Genomic DNA, 20,803 nt, shown 5'->3' on the forward strand with positions numbered 1-20,803 from the left:
TTTAAGCTTTGAACGGGGTGGATTGGGTTTTGGCAGAAGACTCTCTAGCTCTCACCATCAACCTGGATTGGGTTTTTTTCTTAATTAAATTGATATCAAATTCTCCTTTTTATATCTTACAGTATTTTAAAACTTTCTTATAGCATTGTCACAACTCACAAGATATAGATTTATATGCTATAATGGGAAGCTATTGCTATCTAAAGTGAGATCATGGCATCATCTACATGTTTAATTAGGCCCTTAATTAAGGTGATATTGTTATGCACGTATGCTCTTGTGTACCGTGTGATTATCCAAGGAGGAAATAATCTTCAGCCACAGAAGATTTTTGAGAAAGAAAAATTGTAAGTTAGTATATCTATTTCAAGGAACCAAATAGTTGACTTTGTGCTAGTTGTGCATTATTTATTACAACATTTCTATGGACATTTGCTTGTTCTTGCAAGTCAACAAATTAAAAAGGAGCAAAAAAGAAATGGACATTGCAATCAGTTCGTTGTATCTTGGAATAGGACTAGTGCATGACGGCCACTCTCATGTGACATCACACTCATGTATATATGTGTTCAGTCAACTTGTGATAATATCATTTCCGAAAAGATAAGATGTGATTATAATTTATAACCTCTCTTAAGTCTCTAGAACATAGCTGTAAACAAGAACATCCTTTTTTCTAGTTTGCACTAGTTAAAGTAATTATAAAGTTTGTCCATTCAGAGTTTTTAAATCTCTAGGTCGTTTATTAGAATTTTAAAACATTTCCCCCTATTTTTAGGGAGAAGAGAGAAGTAGTAGATCCCAATTGCTTAGCTCATTTGAAAAGAAAAAAAAACATGTAGAGAACAAATGACATCTCAACTAGAGTAGTTATTTTTACAGTGAAATTAGTCCATCCAGGTTCGAGTCTCCAACTCTACAGTTAATTATTTTGTAATGGTAGTCCTTACCCGTAAACAAAACGTTGAAGTGATTTCGTCAATTTCATGTATTACCTCGGTAACAAAAAAAATATAATAGATTACATGTATTTATACTTTATTTTCTTAAAAAAATCCCTGTAAAATTACCTACCGATTTTTATCTATTTTATTTACATGGGCCTAAATTGGACATGGTCCAACGCGTATAACGTAAAGGAATAAGTTCATCTGATGTCTCTTAACTTGTCAATGAATCCGATTTTCGTCCATCAACCGAAAACCAAATGCAACGGGTCCCTCATCTATCAAAACCAGTGCAGATGAGGTCCCTCAGCGGTTTAGATGGCGGTTTTAGCTGACGTGGCGCTTACGTGGCTAATTTGACTCGGTCTTCATCTGACGTAGCATTGATGTGACGCTTACGTGGCAATTCGATCCGAAAAATAATAAATCTTATGGGACCCACATGTCAGTTTGAATGAATTAAAAAATGATGGGTAACATTCTCACCCCTCCTCTCTCCCCATCTCTCCCCTCTCCTCTCTCTAGCGCCACGGGGTCACGGGGAGGTCTGGCGGCGGCGGCCGACGACGCGGGGGAAGGGTGGGGCGTCAGTGGCGGGAGTGTTGGGGGACGCGCCGTAGCCTACCACGGTGACGCTGTGGTTGACGTCGGCGGACGGCGGTGCACGGCCCCGTGTAGACACCGCTGCCGTAGAGCTAGAACATGAAGTTGCCGGCGTCGACGGTGACGGACACCGGCTGCGCCGCCACAGCCCTCGCCAAGTCGGGCTCGCTGCTGGTGTCACGTTCTGGTAGCCCGCGATGCTGACCGCGCTCTGGTTCAGTTTCGCCGCCTGGCACGCGCCGTTCGCGGCGTGGTACGGCTAGCTCGCCTCCGTGGTGACTAGTGAGGCCGTGGTTGCCGACGATGAACTCGAACAGCTCATGTACCCACCGCCGCACCCCACAGCCTCGTCGTTGCAGTCTACGAGCTCCTGCTCTGACAGCGACACCAGCTCGCCGTTCTTGTTGATCCCCTCTATCACCGCCACGGCGGAGAACGCCCAGCAAGAACCTGCATCCACACAACACCCAGATTTCCATCGATTAATCTCCAACATTTTTACAGGTTTGAATCTTTCTTTACCATGCTATTGCTCACACACCACAATCTTCTTGGTACTCCACTTCCACCACTGCTCCTTTCTTCCTCCAATCTACGCTCTTCGGCAGAATATCATCACTGCTCTCTCCAGGCATTGCTTTGAGGAATTGCGACATGAGGTCTGAACCCCAGCATCTTGGCTCTGAACTCCTCGTTCGTCAGGTCGGCGAACGTACTTCTTGTCAGCCAGCTTGTAGCCATTGCACATGGAGTTGAACTTCTCAAATAACTCAACGTTGCTCCTGTACACCTCGAACCTCCTCTGCTTCTCTTCGGCAGTCGTGCAGCTCCCGGCACCACGCTCGCACGAGCTCCAGCTCGTCGGAGACGGGCGGCGCCGCGGCCCCGATCTCCTCCACGAGCCCACGCGCGGGGTCCGCGCCGACGCCGTGAGCGAAGACCTAGCGCTCCCGCCGCCGACGCCCTGCCCACTACCCTTCTCCCGCGTCGCCGGCTGCCGCCGCCGGACCTCCCCGTGGCCCCGTGGCGCCTGGAGGGAGGAGAGGGGAGAGATGGTGAGAGAGGAGGAAGAAGAGGAGGGGTGACAATGATATGTGGGGCCATGTGGGCCCCACCATTTTTTAATTCATTCTTTCGGTGAAACTGACATGTGGGTCCCATGAGTTTTATTATTTTTCGGATCGAATTGTCACGTAAGCGCCACGTCAATGCTACGTCAGATGAAGACCGAGTCAAATTAGCCACGTAAGCGCCACGTCAACCAAAACCGCCATCCAAACCGCCGAGGGACCTCATCTGCACTAGTTTTGATAGTTGAGGGACCCGTTGTATCTGGTTTTTCGGTTGAAGGACGAAAATAGAATTCGTTGACAAGTTAAGGGACCTTAAATGAACTTATTCCTAACGTAAAGTCCTCTTCTTTAATGCTTATATTAGGCCTGGCCCATATTAGCCCATTGAGAGCCCAGATGACTCATGGGCTCGTGGCCCGTGCAGCGCGGTCGCCGCCGCAAGGTTTATCTCCTCCGCGAGGCCGCGACCTGACGCCGCCGCCGCCGGCGGCCGCCGCCTCGTCGTCGATGAGCTCGCCATGGCGCCCTGCCGAACCCTATCTACGCCGCCGCGGTAGCAGGGTTCAGGTTTGGCGGCAGGCTACCCCCTTCTCACTGTCGCACGACGACAGACGACTCCTCCCTCCTCCCCACCTCGCCGTCGTCGTCGTCGACGACTTTGCTCTTCCTCCGTCTAACCAAATCCCAGATTCTGCAGGGCCGCAGGCGCGGACTAGGCGAAGAAGGGCCGTCCCCCGTTCATGGCACTGCCGCGCGAGCGTCCCATTCCCCACTTTCTCGCCGGTCGCGATGAGCAGTAGGCCAGAGTCTGAAATGTGTTCGTCTCAGCCGGCTCAATCGTTCGGCGGGCGCTGACGGTATGCTCTTACCATGATCCCCTCTCATTTGTTCTAGGGATGCAAGTGGGTGATCTCACTACCCGCATAAAAATTCACTCGCTAGTTCATTTCTTACATGATAGTATAAATTTCGGAAGGAAAAATGAACTAGAAGTGAGATAAGCGGGCAAAATAATCTCGCTTGCCCGCCCCACTTGCATCACTAATTTGTTTATTGTGGCCTCCGCGAGACTCTGTGGTGACTGATTGATTGGTGTTGTTATTAGTAATCTAGCTGCATTGTGGCTATTATCTGAAATTAGGGGATCTAACACTGAGCATTACTTTTCTCATTGATATCCCCATTGCATTGCGTTTATCCATGTGTGGATGCATCCAATTATTGCTATCTGTAGGAAACTAGAAATGGTTCTTCATCTCTGGGGTTTATTCCTTTGATTCAATGTATTTGGATATATTAGCCTTTCTTCCATTCATTATACTTTAAATCAGGCCCTGGCACCTGTATCTAGAAATGTTATGGTATATATGGTTTTGTATGCCATATAAATGAGTTTCAACTTGGTTTTTTGTGACCCTTTAGAAAAAAAGAATGAGAAAAAAATGTCCACAATTAGATGCTGCGAGTAAAAAGAATTCAGATTTGCATATATGTATGTGCTAATTTGTGTTCATTTTAAAGTAGAGAACACCAACTGTTGCACTATTCCTCATAATTACTGATATGAACATCAGCATTAATAGGTGACTATGAAGATATTGGACTTCTAATTTATTTCATACAATACAAGTCAATTACTAGACTACTTGATTGTCAACTGCTATATATATGCTGTTAACTGCGTTTTGTGCATTATGTTTTGTAATCTTGAATGATGTTGCATCCAGCCTTCAACTTGGTCCCTGAAACCTATTAACAAAGAATAGAAAAAAAGAATTAGTAAATGATGGCTTTTCTCCTAAAAACAGCATGCCTAGTTTGTTATTGTTTTGGTGTCTAGGTCTTGGCTTCTTGCATATATGAATAGGGGGGATAAACATGCCATCTTTGTAATCTAATGTATTGTTTGTTTCTTTTGAAACACCGGAAGTGTATATAGTGAGTAGAATAATTGTTCAGCATTAAAAAGGATGCGAGAAGGCTTATTTCTGTTGACAAAATTGCCATGGTAATTAAAACTACATATGTGCACTTATGTCATGGAAAGCTTGCTCATTATCATGAACAGGGTAAAGTAAGCGCACCCGTGTCCTAAAAAGGTACTAAGCTAGGAACTTAAGTTGATATTCTACTCTGAATTCACTATTCTGGGAAGAAACGTGTATTACTAATAAACCTATTTTGTATCTTCCAGATATATGCAATGAGCTTTAGCGATCCTCAGAATCTTTTCTCTAGAGCATCTTTGGAAATCTTATGCTTGTGTTAGAGTAGATGCCACGTCTAAGTCTATGAATTTTCAATCAAAAATGTCATGGTTATGTTTTGAGAGGGGGTGTATGAGTCTATCTGGCTCCTGTGATTTCATGACTACCAATATATGAATATTTATTGTTTTAGTCTCTCTTTAAGTAAAATATTAAATTTGTTCCTACCTTCTGCCACCAACACCACTCTCCTTCTGGCAGTTGAAGTATAATGCAGCAACAGGTGGTCCAAGATTGTAAAATGCAGAGAAATCTCTGACGTTGAAATTTTGCCGCCATCCTGGAGCATAAACTGTTTGTCGTGCTTCCTGTTTGAATAGCACAAAAACAAGCCGATGAATTCCAGCCGGTGGCCGTGGAGCTTCGTACGGAACTATTTCATTGCCTGAAACAGTGTGTATTCTTTATTAGATTTGTTTTGTTGTGGTTCATATTATCAAGGTGAATGTTAGCTTTCACCACATCACTCTACAGACTACATGTTCCTTGATAGTGTGGTATAGATTGTCCTATAGTTCAGTCATTCAGTGACATTACTGCCCACCCTTCAGTCCTGTGCCACTTGCTGCCAATTAAAGCAAATAAACAATACCCTGTGGTACATGTTGTTTCACGAAATATCATTATGGTTAGAAGTATTGCAACCAATTGCACATCCTGAATATCTGTCATGGCTTCCACATGAAAATAAATATTAAAGTTGAAATCCCACTAGTGAAAATGCATATATAAAAAAAAGAGGTGAACCATTTTTATTATGTGACCATTAAGTGTGAGTGTGTGACTAATAAAAAATAGTAAATGCCTGAGTTCTAGTATATTATGTGACTTACATTTATTTTTTTCAATATTCATAAAACTAGATTTGATGTTTAAATAATCACTTGCAATCTTGATAATTTAGCAGAAAAGAGTGTGCCTCTCTGATATCCTTGGGATGAGCCAGATGAGAGGATCAGGCGTGCTTCATGTATGCACTACCGAAGGTATGCTTATAAGTTATAACTCCAGCATTGCAGCTTGGCTCCAAAGAAGTCTGTAATTTGTAATGCTACTAGTGTTTTTTGTGGGAAAACAGTAGTGCTGTTTTTGAACTATTATTATTTTCAGTTGCTCACATGATTATTCCTAGTTGGCAGCTTCTTTAGGGAGGGACAGAGGGCATGTGATAACTTTACACCTTGGTTTTCCTTAAAACTCCAGAAACGATAGTATTATGTTTTCACTTGGAAATGAAAGATCTCATGTTTGAAAAATCTGAAGTATGTCACACAGATTAGGTGTGTGTTTCTGTGGGGCCCCACACAACAGAACCATTGGTCAACCATAGGCAGGTAATACCATAATAGCCACATATACTAATTTCATCAGTGGGCCCCACAGATGATCTGAGGTACTCAACTTGAGGCGCTGTTGGGCAGATAACAACCGTCCAACTGCTTAACCTGCATCAAAAATAGGTGCAGTCATACATTAGAGCGGGGCCCATCCCCCTCTCCCTAAGTTGCTTTACATTTGATTCACAGGTATGCATATTTAAGATGACTGTATATAGTTTAGTAGTCAATAGATCAATCGCAGACTTACTTTAAAATTAGGGACCTAATGTTTTTTTCTTAATTTTTGCAATGTCACCTTAAATCCAAAAGAACAACAAGTGTAGGGATATAGAACTAGATTTTCCAATTAAAGAAAAGGAATCTCGGTATGTGATAGTCTGATAGATGACCTACTAAATGCACCTTTAATGAAAATGCCATTGATTTTCAGTGTATATGACATCTAAAATAATTATTGACTTGATCCTTGTCTTGTTAGCTTAGTACAGGAGATAAATTGATTGTCTCAAGCTCCCTATACTTTCTTTGCAAAATTTGACTGTGTAATCATGGTCGATAGTAACATAAACTATGAAGACCAATGCATTCTTTTGAATCATTCCTTAGCATTTTTATCATGTCTTTTACTTTTGCATATGTAACACCCTCGTAGATTTCTACCTTGACACCCCAAACACCAGCCTACTATACAAATAAAATTCATCAAGTTTCATACAGTAAACTTGTTTACTTAAAATCTTGGAAATATATGCACTAACATAATTTTAGCAAAACAATTATTTCATGGAAGTATTAAGGTATTTGGTATTTTGGTTGGATCAAACCAACGATATTTCCAAACAGTTATATTAGTTATAGTAGTATTTCCATAGTTACTCCTGTCTCTATCATCATTTATTTTTCCAACTTGACATAGATTTTACTAACCACGTGGTTATTCCATTGCCAAGGGTACTTGTGAAATGTTTACAACCATATACAACAATAAATATCATGATTTCTGTTTGAAACAAATGGCAAATATTGGAAGTGATTTTGCTGTTTGTATAATAAAAATGTTTGCTGATCTGTACATGCAATTACTCAACATTGGAGGTTATGTAGGAGTAAGATGTTACCCACCAAAACGTGCATCTATTGCCTCTGGGATGTCTGTCACCAACCTGTAGAAAAATAACAAGAAGAAAGAAACAAGACCCTAGCTTTAGCTCTTTGATTAGGCTCAGAAGTAAGAACTGCTTGTAAAGGACACAAATAATAAGATACTATGATAAGTTATATGTTAATTAAAGAAACTTCATGTATGGTCAAATTGGAAATCTTTACTCTTATGAAAAACGCAAATCTATGTAAGGAGATATGAGTTGCAGAAACATGGATTAGATTAGATAATCAATATATAATATTTTAGATATATTATGGTACCACATTGTTAGTAGTACACAGCAAGCAAGAATTTGCCCGATCAACTGAAAAAAAAAATTCAGTGTTGCAAATGACCATCATGTTACATCAGATCATCCTTTGAAAGTTTAATTAAGATTAGTTACTCATAAGTTTGTTTGGTGGTAAAGGGCACAGTTCTTCTATATTAATATGCCATAGCAAGGCTCTTAATACATCTTCTAGATTAGTTAGCTTCTAATTATATTCAAAATCATAAACTTCCCAGTTACAAATTTTGATATTAGCTCCAGCACTTGTTTATAAACATAATAAGAATGATATTACAATTCTTATTTATAATGATATTAGTATTCAAAATCCATGATACTAGTATTCCCAGTTACAAATTATACAAAATCCATTAGTCTTGTTTATAAACATAATAAGAAAAACATAAATTTCAATTTAACACGCATTAATGTTATTTACTTATTTTAGCCATATGTGACATTACCTGTAAGCATTAGCTCCAGCACATGTTTCTTTTTTAAGGTATCTTTAAATTCTAGCCATTTTTTCCCTGTAACCGTATAATTGCATGCATGCATGCTATCTACATGAAGTCCTTCATGCTGATATCATAAATAATGCCGTCAATTAATGTTTTTTCATAGTTTATCATCTTATGTTGATATGTTAATTGATTGTAGCACCCAATAATGATGTCCTTAGAGTTACTCAGGATCATGACTGGTTTCTCCTTACTTTATCTATGAAGAAATTAATAGGCAAACTTCCAGAGTACCTTCTCCATGAGAAGTTGGTAAGGTGCCTTCTTAAATACTAGAAAGTATAAACTATTAAGATAATATGAAATAGTTTGAAGTATTGGCAATTTTATTTTGAAGCTACATAATAGTGCCAATTTAAGAACTAATGATTGATGATAAGAAATGACAATCTGAACAAAGAGACTTAGGTTGAGGGAATTATGGTGATGAAAAGAATTAAGTTATCACAGAAATTGTACTTTCTTACCCAATAGCATATAGAACAAGAGTTCTTCAGCTGTTGATGGTTGGATAAGAAACACCCCCCTCCTTTTCGAGAGGGCTGCATTCCAATCCTGCAGGTTATCTAGGTAAGGTGTTCTTGAACTATAAACATAACAATAGTGTGGCAAGTAGCACTCATTGGTTTCTTGCAAAATGTGGCTTTGTTGAGTTTTTAGGAAGGCATTATGCAACTCTTTGCTTGTATAATAAATTCAATAAGCTCACCAATGCAAATATTCCCTGTATTCTGGTTTGCTTGGACTTGGCGCATCAGGATCCACCATAACCTTATAAAAGGAAAACCTTTTATTTTAGCATTTAGACATAGATATCAAGGACTAGTTGCATGCCTTATAGAGGACCTAGGGCATAGCTCAATAAAGCAAACAGAAAAAAAGAGAGACAAAAAGGTATTCTGGAGACCATAAAAAATAAAAACCATATAAGTTTTCACCCTCTCCATGCTAATTATGTGAGGTTTTGTGATAAAATTAAAGTTGTAGAGTGCCTATTAGTGGTTAGAGCAGCACTGTGCAGGGAAGTGGGATCAGCTTAGTATCTTACAGTCTTACTTTTCTACAGTGAGTTCAGGCTGGATATTTTAGTGCGTGATATTTCATGGATAATTTGAAATGTGTGGCAGTGTCTATTGTTGTGGAAAGGATGCTGATATGAGAAAGTATGCCAAATTACCAACTTTAATACAGCAGAGATTCAATTTCTCACTTTAAGTAAATCAGACATGACAGGGCCTTATCCTATCCAATATTCCTGTACCACAGTGTACAAACAAGACAGGGGTGCACAAGTATATTCTAAAGTAGATTGTACCATATGTGTACTTGATCATTACCAAAAGGTTACAATATGATTACTTTTTTAGCAAATACCAGCTGGCATTATGATTTAGTTTTCCTGCCACTACAATATTCTGTGAAACCTAATAAGCTATATCCCTCATATTTCTATTATCGACAGTACCTATGGATCTGTTGAATAATCTATACTTGTGCAAGTTAGATGGCCTTTTCTGGTGAAGCACTAATTAGATCTGTGCATTATTTCTTTAAAACGTAGGGTGCCTGGAGTAACAAACATGTTTCATTAATTAGTGTGCATATGCATGAGTCACTCCATAAGAAATTATCTAATATTCTAGAAAATAAATATTACCTCTTCTGACACGAGAGAAATCTTTTTAACTTGAAGCTTTGTTTGGATCAAAAGTCATTTTCACCTTACCTAACAGAATGGTTCAAAAGACCTGTACACTACTCTGATCATGATCCTACAAATTATGACACTTACAAGTGTGTAGAGCTTCGTTTGGTCACGACCTTCAATCTCAACATGTGGTGCAGTGAAAACAGCAGATGATCGTACTCCAGTTCCATTTGTAATCTCCTTCTCACCATAATTAATCCTCATTGCAGCTGACTTTATGAAAGGATCCAACACATCGCCAATTACCTGGCTCAATGCCAAAGGATCCCTACCTCGTGACATAATTTTATTGATCCTTGGTGAGAAGGGAATTGGGAAATATTCAATAAGGTGGAAGGGCTAGCTAACAAATTTTCTGTGGGAAAGAACAGAGCGGTTCGATGTAAATTTATATTAGGAGTGAAGCATCCACTTTATGTTCACAACATTCCATTGAGCACTATGAGCAAATGGAATCTTGCTTTTTATATAATATTTATTTCCCTTATAGTTGCTTCTGTATTGCATATGGTCTTTGTGATTGATATCTATGGTCAGTTTTTCATGCATATATTCCCCAAAGATCTGGAGGTATGTTTAAAGCTCCAAGAGTTAGCCTCCCCTGCATGGCGCCTTGCCTGGGCTAGGCCAAAGGTTTACGATGAGTCATTTCGTGTTCAATGATACTTCTCTGAGTGGTGAGCACTCAGCTGGAGAGAGAATCTTTTGATCGACATCACAATGCAAGAGTATGAAACCTGGGGAGGTAGAGGCAGGTCATTAGCAATCTTCTTTCTTCTTTTATTTGCTTTTCCTTGACTGTAACGGGAGTATCTAGTACTTCATCCTTCATCCTTTGGTGAAAAACTGCTATCTGGACCTGTTCTACATGACCCTTGCATACTTAACTAAATATAATGATAAAGGCCCTACAAAATTTTCAATAAAATTTTAGCAATTGCTCGTCAAGTTTCTCATATAAATGAGATAAATACGATTCTTACAAGAGTCTCTTTCGACAAAATTGTAACATTTTTCAGTGCAGAGGAAAAAGATTAATGCATGTCTGGGAACAAGTTATTCACTGTGGACACTTCTGTTACAGGTAAGAATTACACATTAGTTTGCCATAATTCCATATTTTACCCAGTGCTGATAAATTTTCTACCATAGCAATGTTATTCTGTGGTATGTCTTCCTGTTTCTGTTTTATACATTCATAATGTATTCATATGCAGGCATGCAGGTACAACTTTCCTTGTCCACTAAATACAGCTGTACAGGATCATTCGGACCAAACAGGAACAGGAAAAGCATCTGCCTTGTTCGAGTTGCAGCATCATTGTCTTGATATCATGAGAATGAGGCCACATTCCATTTTCCTTGCAGCACTTAAAATCCAGTTGCACACAGAAGTTTCACCTTTGATGCTACAAACGGGCATTGGACTTTTCGAAGGACGGAGGATGGATACCATCACACTATGGGGTTGTGTTCAAGAACACCACATGTAGCTGCCTTTGCTCTCCATTCAAAAACATCACATGCGACTGCCTCGGCTCTCCACATAAACATCAATGTCGAGAATGCCATGAAGAATCCATGCAGATTTTAATATTTTTCAGCTGGGAATACAGGTAAGGACCACTGGCTCTTCATTTTGCACCTTTTACTTTTGCATAGGCTTCAGAATAAGTACTCCGTACTGTGCCATACCTTTTTTTGGCACCCTTTTTTTCTGGTCAACATGTAATGGCCTATTTGGAATAAATGAATCCACAGAAAAATTTACAGAGAACAATATAAAACTCCGTTATTCTTACCCATTTACATCTCTTCATCCAAATGGGCCTTAAGGATCATTCATGATAACAAAGCATCATCAGTTTTAGAATAAAAGTAACTTCATGTAGGACAGATTGTGTTTTGACATTTGGATAACTGTTTGGCACGTGTACTTAAAGGCTGACTGACGACATGCTATAATATTGCAATACACAGTGAGGCAAGGAATATACTCGACATCCAAAAATCTTGTTGGAATAAAGGTACAGTCTTCAGATCAGATGAGCATCTCCACCAGGGCACTGCATGGCTGCAACCAGAAAAGCTGAAAGATTAACTTTGAATTGTTGAAAGCTCTTGCATGTCAGTCACAAAAGGGGGGAAAAGGCACCAAGGAATTTCCCCGCACTGCAAACAACCTACACCCAGCTTCTGTGGATGAACTCGTGCCATGCCAGTATGCCACCGTCCCTGCTGCCTCAGGCCCCTCTAGATTGTTCGTGGACCAGCTGGAAACTGTGCTAAAGCTGATCTGATCTCCAGGTGAGAGCTGAATCTATTCTGATGGGGAGCAATCTTATCATTTTGACAGCATGCATCTGAAGGTGCTAGTGGATAAGTGGAAGCTTACTGAATACTCTTTTCTGTAAGTTCTTTTTTTCTTTTTTAGCAGCAAATGCTATGGCGTGCTTTCGATGAGCTTACAGATTTTAACTTTTCTATTGATTCACTTGTTTCACTGGTTTCTCAGGCAAAATTGACCAGTGATGAATCTCTTATAACAGGTGATACATGACAAGCTTCGTTGCTGCAGAAGAATGCAGGGTCAGGTGACCTGGAAAGATTGATGAGAAGAATTTGAGAATCTTGTACAGCAAATTGGATGGAGATAAGGTGAATGGCTGCGGTCCACTTCAAAGGTGAACTGGGACCAGCCGTGCATACAGAAACAACGTCTCTCATTTGTCCCGGTGCCTGCATAAACAATGTGAGCGTGAACGTCAAAGTGAAGCTCAACACAGTTCTTCTGATACTCTCTCTTGTTGGTCCATATTATAAGGTGTTCTGTTTTTCATAAGTCAAACTTCTCCAACATTGATCAAGTTTATGAAAAAAACACATCAATCTACAACATTAGATTAGTTTATTAAATCCACCTTAAAAAGGTTTTGATAGTGTATTGGACGTATGTATTATACTACCTATGTTTTAGATTATAAGACGTTTTAACTTTGGTCAAAGTTAAATTGTTTTAAGTTTGACTAAGTTTGTAGAAAAAAATAATAACATTTTTAACCCAAGATAAATTTATTATGAAAATATATTCACTTATTAATTTAATAAAACTAATTTGGTATTATAAATATTACTATATTTGTCTATAAACTTAGTCAAACTTAAAATAGTTTGACTTTAACCAAAGTCTGAAACGGAGGGAGTAGATATTAATGTATTTTTTTTTGTATAAACACCTTACAGTACAGGATGGATAGAATACATTTGTTCTTATTGATGGATTGATTATTCGTTCCATGGATGTGTGAATTGGGTCCAGTTAGTTTGCAGTTCTAATTAGATGGCAAAGATAGAAGCATAAAGTGGCCCAAACCCAATTTTCAGACAGCACCATGGGCGGCTCGACTGGCCCAACGAGTAGAGTAATCTGGGTTAAAAAAAAAACAACTTTTAAAACCAGTTTATAAATTCCAATTGCATATTGAGAGCCTTTTTTTTTTACACAATATACTCTTGAGAGCATGATTGGAACCTTGGATAATCCATTTGGTCTTCGTTCCCTAATCTGTACGCTAATCATGCAATTAAGAGAGAGACTCAAAGCGAATGTGCTATCATTCGGAGACATGGCCACTAACTAAAGGCCGTTTGCCGTTACTAAACTACTACTAATGCAAGTACATATCCAGATATCCTTCTGGTACACCAGCACACGCATCATCTGAACATAATAATTTGATAATGACCATCTTATATATATTTTAAAATAAGGCAATGGTGATAGGTACACCCAAACCGTACCAGCTCCCTCGCAAAATCCACCTGCCTGCACTGCACCAATATGCCTAAGCTGGAAAGCCACATGAACAAACGGAACAAACAATGACCCATTCCTGCTGTGCCGCCGCGGCGAAGCAAGCTAGAAAAGCCGGCGAAACGGCCAAGCAAAACTAGTGCCGCGTCTGGTGCACTCACGCCGTGTTTAGTCTAAAATAATTCTTCAAACTTCCAACTTTTCCAACACATCAAAACTTTCTTATACACACAAACTTTTAACTTTTTCGTCACATCGTTCCAATTTCAACCAAATTTTTAATTTTGGTGTGAACTAAACATAGCCTCAGTTATCAAAACAACTACGTTCCTGTAGGTCCCTGTCACTCGGATGGACATTAATTTAGAGTATTAAATATAGACCACTTACAAAACTAATTACATAAATGAGAGCTAATTCGTGTGACATTTTTTTAAACCTAATTAATCCATAATTAGCACATGTTTACTGTAGCATCACGTAGACTAATCATGGATTAATTATGCTCAATAGATTATCCCGCGAATTAGTCCAGGGCTATGGAATGGGTTTTGTCAATAGTCTACGTTTAATACTTCTAATTAGTGTCCAAATATCTAATGTGACAGGGACTAAAAATTTTTAAGTCCCATCCAAACAGCCCCTAAGTGCACAGTCTATTTTACATGGTAAAAATTTATGACGGTCCATTACAATTTTGTAGTAGCTTGAATAGTAAATGTGTTAGTTTGGTTTGATGCCAAATTTGGTAATACCTATATTCAAAATGGTACAATTCTAAAACTTTGTTCACCATAATATAAATTTTAGCTCTCAAACTTATCCACTTTCAAAACTACTCTACCATAACATTGGATTTTACCACTATCAATATTTTAGTACGATACTAAACCAAACAAGTTATTTGCCTCATGTTCAAGCCATTGTCTATGTTGCCCGAGGTCTGAGTTCCTCAGGATGTGTAAAAGAAAAACATAAACTAAAAAGAAGGGAGAGGTAGGGAGTGTTTGAGATATGAGAAAGGGAAAGATTAAGTAGATACGTAAAACGAGATAAGTTATCAGCGTATAATTATTAAGTACTCCCTCCGTTCCAAAATATAGTAACCTAGGATCGGATGAGATGTATTCCAGTAATACGAATCTAGATAGGGGGCATGTCCAGATATGTAGTACTAGGACACATCACATCCGGTACTAGGTTGCTATATTCTGAGACGGAGAGAGTATTAATTATTCTAAATTTAAATTGTGGTTAAGATGATTTTTTTAAAACATACTCCCTCCGTCCAAAAAAAGACAAACCCTGGGTTTCCGTGTCCAACGTTTGACTGTCCGTCTTATATGAAATTTTTTTATAATCAATATTTTTATTGTTGTTAGATGATAAAACATAATTAATACTTTATGCGTGACTTGTTTTTTTAATTTTTTTTTATATTTTTTTTAAATAAGACGGTTAAACATTTAACATGAAATCGGTCGTAGCAGTTAAGAGCAACCAACAAAACACAAGAGGAGACCAAATCAAGCGCGACAGCTAGGCGTGTACAGCCCCCCGTACAGGCGTGCAGCCAGCGCGACGCCCCCCTGTGGTGCGCTGGTAGTTCAGCCTTCGCGCGCGGGCGGCAAAACACGGCACGCCACGCCAATACGTGCGCGCGTCCCGCGCCGTCACGCCGTGCCGTGACGCCGCCCGCTGTCGCTCGCGCCGCGTCCGCGTGGTGTGTCTTTCCCCTCTCGCGAAGCGAAGCGAAATACAAAGACACCCAAACCCCCACCACCACGACGTCTCGTTCCCTCGTACTAGCTCGTCTCGTCTCTTCTCTACCCCAATCCCGTTCTCTCCCTTTCCCCCCACCCCACCCCCAACCCCGTGCCGCGGCCTCGCCGATCGATCGATCGTGCGCTCCACCTCCTCGAGCTCCCTCCCTCGCCGCCGCCGCCGCCGCGCGCCGCCGGTTCGACGCCTTCTTCGCGCTCTCAGGTGAAATCATCTTCTCTCTCAGGTTCAGGAATGAATGCGTGGGGGATGGGGGTTGATCGGTTTCGGCTAGGGGGTGCTGGATTGGTGGGTGGGGGGTGGCGCAATGCTGCTGCGGCGGGGTGGCGTTTTTGCCGGGTCGAGGCGGGCGGAATTGTGGGGAATTTTTTTTTTTTGCGTGCGCAATTTTGGCGTGGCTCGGGATGATGGCTGGGTGGCGTACGGCGGCGTGAGCTAGGGGGAACTCGCAGCGGCGCCGGGGGTGGGTTTCGGTGGTGGTTTGTGTGAGTCATTTGTCTCATCGAGCTCCAAGTTTGGAGGTGGTGTTATGCTGTTTTAGCACTGGAGGTTTTGTAGTACGGACTTGCTTGGATGTGGAGGATATGGTCATGTTTTTGTTGATTCCCGGAGGCCACCTCTTGTTTCTGATTTCCTTTTGGTTTGTGTCATTGGTTCATCAGGTAGCGGTAGACACTGAACATGATGATTCAATTGGTGTGACGGATGAGTCTGGTTGGCCATGCATAGAATTAGACAGGCGGATGCGTAGGTTAGTAAAATATCCATGTGAATGAAGCTGAGCGACAACTGAAACAAAAATAAATGCAGGACCAAACTTGATGTTGATTGGGACATAGGCATGTGAAATTTGCCCATGTTCACAGGATGAACGGCAGAAACCCAGAAAAGAACATAAAAATGGAACATGAAAATGATAGTTCACTTGCTTGGGTGGTTGGCAATCGGCAGAAGAGGATGCAATCCCTCTCCCTTAATCGCACTGCCTATCCATGATTAATGTCCATGTGCTTCAGTACTAGATTTTTTTTTTAATTTGGACCACTTCAGTTCTGATTATGAGTTTTGTCATTGAAGTATTAATGTTCTTAGCTGTATCGGTGCTAATGTGCTGTCTTTTCCTCCTTTTCTGAACTTAAGGCATAGAAAAGAGGAAGAAACAAAGGATACATCATTATGTTGCGACGCTGGTTCTGCTGCACTCAGTTTCACGCACCATATCGTGAACACGAAAATGAATTTCCTGACATCCCAGAGGAGAAAGAAGGTATCTTTCTTATTGAGCGCCCCTCCTTATTCTTTTTCCTTTTTTGAGCAGCTATCTTCAAGTTTATGGTATTGTATGGTCTCAACTCCCAAGTAGTCAAGTTGAGGAAAAAATTGCTGAGGTGTTCACATCATCATTGTTCATTCTATATGAACTAAACTTTAGTCTGTCCAAGGTTGCTATACTAGATGTCAGTGCATTTTCAGCATAGTTGTCAGAACCATTCTTTTTCCCCCATGGCCTTATCAGTTGAACTGCACAATTCCTTGCATGGTAGTAGTATTTTTATCTTGATTTTCTTTAATGCTAAAAACAAGGTCTTGTATTATATATCCGCGAATGCTTCATATCCTGTTGTATTTTTGCCTTTGAGACCTAAACCTATTTGTCAACATTTGGCTAGCAGGAAATGGTTTTGCTCCCAAAAGTGATGATCCCACAAAAGCACCTCCTCCCATTGAAGTACCAGAATTATCATTTGATGAACTGAAAGAGAAAACTGATAATTTTGGTTCAAAGGCTTTAGTTGGTGAAGGATCATATGGAAGAGTGTATTATGCTACTCTAGACAACGGAAAGCAAGTTGCTGTTAAAAAGCTTGATGCTTCAACAGAACCTGAGGTTGATAATGATTTTTTGACACAGGTATGGTTAATGATTATATAATCATATGCAGCTCTTGCCAATTATATGCATTCTGCTATTCGATGTTTGGAATAAGGTTTTACTCTAAACCTTACTTTTCATTTCTATTGGCATAGGTGTCCATTGTGTCAAGATTAAGACATGAAAATTTTGTGGAAATGCTTGGTTACTGTGTGGAAGGAAATCAGCGCCTAGTGGCCTACGAATTTGCTACGATGGGTTCTCTGCATGATATTTTGCATGGTATGAGAAATATGCCTTTACGGTAAAAAAATGCCATCGTATCTCACTAAACACATACAAGCCTTTTAATATAATTGTGTATATAATATAGATACTTCAAGGTTTAAGTTGGTTGCCTGTTTCTTTTGTAATAACTCAAAATAATTCATATATAGCAGTGCTCTGATATTGTTTTTGTTTTTCACATCCTTGTCATACATAAGGAAGAAAGGGTGTCCCTGGTGCACAACCTGGCCCAGCACTTGACTGGATGCAGCGAGTGAGAATTGCTATTGATGCTGCTAAAGGGCTAGAATATCTTCATGAGAAGGTCCAACCTTCTATAGTCCATCGGGACATACGCTCTAGCAATGTTCTTCTATTTGAGGACTACAAAGCAAAAATTGCAGATTTCAATCCTTCAAATCAGTCTCCTGATATGGCTGCTCGTTTGCACTCAACTCGTGTCCTTGGAACCTTCGGCTATCATGCTCCCGAGTAATTGCTCTACTCAAGTACTTGAATAGTTTATGCATTTCTTTTTTTTCCCAAGCAAAATATTTAATCACCTTTTTTGCTATAATAGATTACTCTGTAATATATATTGCTAGAAGATGATAGTGTTCTGCCTTCAATATTTTGTACTGTTGATTGCGTGGCTGTAGCATCCAGGCAATTCTTAAATATAGCTAAACAAGACCAATAGTTCTATGAATAACTGAAGTTCCCATTATTTGTTACCATGCTTGTTAATCATTCACTCAGTCATGTATCCTTTGTTCTCACTCCATGCAGGTATGCCATGACTGGCCAGTTGACTCAGAAAAGTGATGTATATAGTTTTGGAGTTGTTCTTCTAGAGCTTCTAACAGGAAGGAAACCAGTAGATCACACAATGCCTAGGGGTCAGCAGAGTCTGGTTACATGGGTAAGCATTTTATTTGTAAATTTACTACAATATTTAACATGAGAGCTGTTTGCCTCAGCTATTGGTAAAAGGAGAATTACTTTGTTGATAAGATCACTCTAGAATAAAACGAAGAAAAATGTGGTCTTAATAACAAATTACTAGGCATCCAGCTCAGATGGACTGAAGTTAAGGTTTTGAATGGTACTTCAAAGAATCTCTCAGACTAGACTTTGCACGTTAATGATTCTTCATTCAACAAGGCTTTCAAACCAAACAGAATTTTATTGTCCTTTGAGAAACTATACTATTTTTACTGTCACTGTGCATAGATGCTATTCTATCGTGTTATGTAACACACCATTCTAAGTTGTGTACAAGCTGCTCTGCATATTTCTGATTAGCTCTTGTTACTACTTATTTTGTACGCAGGCAACACCTCGTTTGACAGAGGACACTGTGAAACAATGCGTTGACCCGAGACTGAAGGGCGAGTATCCCCCAAAAGGGGTTGCCAAGGTCTGCCTCCCTCCTCCCTTCCCTTTAAATGCACAAGCACTCTCTTGTATGGTCACTGTGTGGAGCCAAGCAACATCGTAACCAAAATTTGAGCCCAATGGTTTCCATCTGTTTATTGCAGCTCGCAGCGGTGGCGGCACTCTGTGTGCAATACGAGTCTGAGTTTAGACCAAGCATGAGCATTGTGGTCAAGGCACTCTCCCCTCTTCTCCAGCATAAACCGCCACCGCCACCAGCCGTTGCTCCTGAGACCTGAGCTCCAGATTCAACTGCTTCTTATGCTTTTACTTCCGAGTTTCAACATGGATGTAAAGAGGGATGGAATTTCTTCATCGGTCCCTGTCGTTACTGTTTCATGCTTGCCAATTGGTTACCATGCCGTTTAAGTACTGGTCCTGTGAGCTTTACAATAGATTTTTGGTGTTTACACTCGGAGCTTTCCTTGTCATTCCTTTCATGTGTGCTTATGCTGAGTGCTGTGCTGCCTTCGTTGGTCGGCAAAGTTGTGTTTTTAGCTGCCCAGCGGTGGTGATCACCGAATAATCTTGTTCTGAGTTGAACTGTGACATGGGAAGGTTCTAAATCTAACTGTTCATGGCTTGACATGCTTTCGGTGTGTGCCTACGTGAGAGGATGATGGTTCTTCACTTTGTTAACATGTGAGTTATGAATGGATGCTTTTGGCTTGCTACAAATGTGAGTTGAGGCTAAATGCTCGTCACAAATTGAGGTTGACCAGCTAAAACATGCAAGTTTTGATAATTGATAACCTGTACGCCATGCGGATACAGCGACTTGAAGTTGCCCATCAACGAAACCGGAATCAATGATTTGCCACTATAAAGATTTGTCATTTTTATTGCATGTCATAGTGATAATTGTTGGGCTGAACTAAATCCACAATGTGCAAATGTAAATTTATCAGCCGGTAAATATAGGACACAACTACATATCGACCTGTTGTTGATTTGGTTAAAGCAACGACCACTTCATCCCATGCATAATAAATCCTTCTTTAGCTTAAAAAAAATGCAATGGTAGGTGCTATCTTTTTAAAAAACTTCTTCGATGACTTCTATCTTAGGATCTATTTTTAGCATTATACTCCAATCAAAATATGTGACAAAACAAGATCAATGTTGAATGTATTTAAACATTTTATTTAATAATTTGAATATATTCAATATTAGTCTTATATTTTGTCACATATTTTAAATAGAGTATGATGGTTCAAATGGATCTTACAAATAATATACGATCTAAAAAATATTCCTATATCATAAAAGACTAAAAAAAACTAATATAACGGTATGTTAGCCTCAGTAGCATGCACGTGAATCGACATGACAACTAACAACTAGCCGATAGTGTGTGGTTCTCTTTTTCTAGCAAGTGGTCTCGTTTATCTATTTGTCCGTACAACATCTACGTGTTTGTATCTCAGCCATCATTAACTGATTGAATGGTTTATAAAAGGGTCTCTAGATACAACCAAATAGAGAACGCATCTCACAAGGGTGAGGTAATCTTCACTACTCCCTCTGTTTTACAATGGAAGTCATTTTAACGTTTTCCGCATTTATATTTAGATTGATTAACATCAATATAAATGTGGGAAATGGTAGAATTACTTATATTGTGAAACGGAGGAAGTATATTGATTAATAGACAAATCAACGATTCATATAGACTAAACTCTTACGAGTAAATCGCAATGAGTCAAGTACAAAGCTCCACGTGAAGAGAATTTAA

At 39.8% G+C, this 20,803-nt stretch overlaps 3 protein-coding genes and 1 pseudogene across 9 annotated transcripts; 2 read left to right on the forward strand and 2 right to left on the reverse strand.

The window, feature by feature from the left end:
• Positions 1 to 1,482: 1,482 nt before the first annotated feature.
• On the reverse strand, positions 1,483 to 3,807 carry LOC107278871 (vignain-like; annotated as a pseudogene).
• LOC4347557 (uncharacterized) lies at positions 3,100 to 13,190 on the forward strand. Its single transcript, XM_066304180.1, has 8 exons — positions 3,100 to 3,190; positions 3,312 to 3,480; positions 5,092 to 5,255; positions 5,798 to 5,876; positions 10,915 to 10,979; positions 11,113 to 11,511; positions 11,876 to 12,305; positions 12,445 to 13,190. Exons 3-6 carry the CDS (start codon positions 5,226 to 5,228, stop codon positions 11,386 to 11,388), a joined length of 450 nt encoding a protein of 149 aa, XP_066160277.1. The 5' UTR covers positions 3,100 to 3,190; positions 3,312 to 3,480; positions 5,092 to 5,225; the 3' UTR covers positions 11,389 to 11,511; positions 11,876 to 12,305; positions 12,445 to 13,190.
• On the reverse strand, positions 4,084 to 10,426 carry LOC9268282 (protein FLOWERING LOCUS T). 4 transcript variants are annotated; one of them, XM_066304178.1, is made up of 7 exons: positions 9,980 to 10,426; positions 8,897 to 8,958; positions 8,655 to 8,742; positions 7,353 to 7,393; positions 6,292 to 6,335; positions 5,059 to 5,275; positions 4,084 to 4,372 (listed from the first exon to the last, which is right to left on the reverse strand). In XM_066304178.1, the coding sequence occupies exons 1-7, from the start codon at positions 10,175 to 10,177 to the stop codon at positions 4,354 to 4,356; spliced, it is 669 nt and encodes a 222-aa protein (XP_066160275.1). In that variant the 5' UTR covers positions 10,178 to 10,426; the 3' UTR covers positions 4,084 to 4,353. The 4 variants fall into 4 exon arrangements, with proteins under 4 accessions (XP_066160275.1, XP_025876088.1, XP_015611907.1 ...); XM_026020303.2 differs by lacking the exon at positions 9,980 to 10,426 and having other exon boundaries at positions 8,897 to 9,097; XM_066304179.1 differs by lacking the exon at positions 4,084 to 4,372 and having other exon boundaries at positions 5,140 to 5,275; positions 6,293 to 6,335.
• A 2,308-nt stretch (positions 13,191 to 15,498) lies between the features above and the next one.
• LOC4347559 (PTI1-like tyrosine-protein kinase 3) lies at positions 15,499 to 19,659 on the forward strand. Of its 4 annotated transcripts, none has more exons than XM_066304176.1 (9): positions 15,499 to 15,695; positions 16,154 to 16,242; positions 16,632 to 16,758; positions 17,162 to 17,403; positions 17,520 to 17,646; positions 17,850 to 18,123; positions 18,421 to 18,553; positions 18,965 to 19,051; positions 19,173 to 19,659. In XM_066304176.1, exons 3-9 carry the CDS (start codon positions 16,668 to 16,670, stop codon positions 19,305 to 19,307), a joined length of 1,089 nt encoding a protein of 362 aa, XP_066160273.1. In that variant the 5' UTR covers positions 15,499 to 15,695; positions 16,154 to 16,242; positions 16,632 to 16,667; the 3' UTR covers positions 19,308 to 19,659. The 4 variants fall into 4 exon arrangements, with proteins under 4 accessions (XP_066160273.1, XP_066160274.1, XP_015611903.1 ...); XM_066304177.1 differs by having other exon boundaries at positions 17,165 to 17,403; XM_015756417.3 differs by lacking the exon at positions 16,154 to 16,242.
• Positions 19,660 to 20,803: the final 1,144 nt, after the last annotated feature.

The sequence above is a fragment of the Oryza sativa genome, chromosome 9 (genome assembly GCF_034140825.1).
Source record: "Oryza sativa Japonica Group chromosome 9, ASM3414082v1".
Classification (NCBI taxonomy): Eukaryota; Viridiplantae; Streptophyta; class Magnoliopsida; order Poales; family Poaceae; genus Oryza; species Oryza sativa.

What these genes read in the sequence shown, in the direction of transcription:
- LOC4347557 (XM_066304180.1), top strand. Translation starts at nt 5,226, where the DNA reads ATGAATTCCAGCCGGTGGCCGTGGAGCTTC. An exon ending in TCATGTATGCACTACCGAAG is followed by an intron (nt 5,877 to 10,914) that starts GTATGCTTATAA and finishes AACATTTTTCAG; the next exon opens with TGCAGAGGAAAAAGATTAAT. An exon ending in TGTGGACACTTCTGTTACAG is followed by an intron (nt 10,980 to 11,112) that starts GTAAGAATTACA and finishes ATTCATATGCAG; the next exon opens with GCATGCAGGTACAACTTTCC.
- LOC9268282 (XM_066304178.1), bottom strand. Translation starts at nt 10,177, where the DNA reads ATGTCACGAGGTAGGGATCCTTTGGCATTGAGCCAGGTAATTGGCGAT. An exon ending in TACAGGGAATATTTGCATTG is followed by an intron (nt 8,743 to 8,896) that starts GTGAGCTTATTG and finishes GATAACCTGCAG; the next exon opens with GATTGGAATGCAGCCCTCTC. An exon ending in CTGCCCAACAGCGCCTCAAG is followed by an intron (nt 5,276 to 6,291) that starts TTGAGTACCTCA and finishes ACACTGTTTCAG; the next exon opens with GCAATGAAATAGTTCCGTAC.
- LOC4347559 (XM_066304176.1), top strand. Translation starts at nt 16,668, where the DNA reads ATGTTGCGACGCTGGTTCTGCTGCACTCAGTTTCACGCACCATATCGT. An exon ending in CATCCCAGAGGAGAAAGAAG is followed by an intron (nt 16,759 to 17,161) that starts GTATCTTTCTTA and finishes ACATTTGGCTAG; the next exon opens with CAGGAAATGGTTTTGCTCCC. An exon ending in TCTGCATGATATTTTGCATG is followed by an intron (nt 17,647 to 17,849) that starts GTATGAGAAATA and finishes GTCATACATAAG; the next exon opens with GAAGAAAGGGTGTCCCTGGT.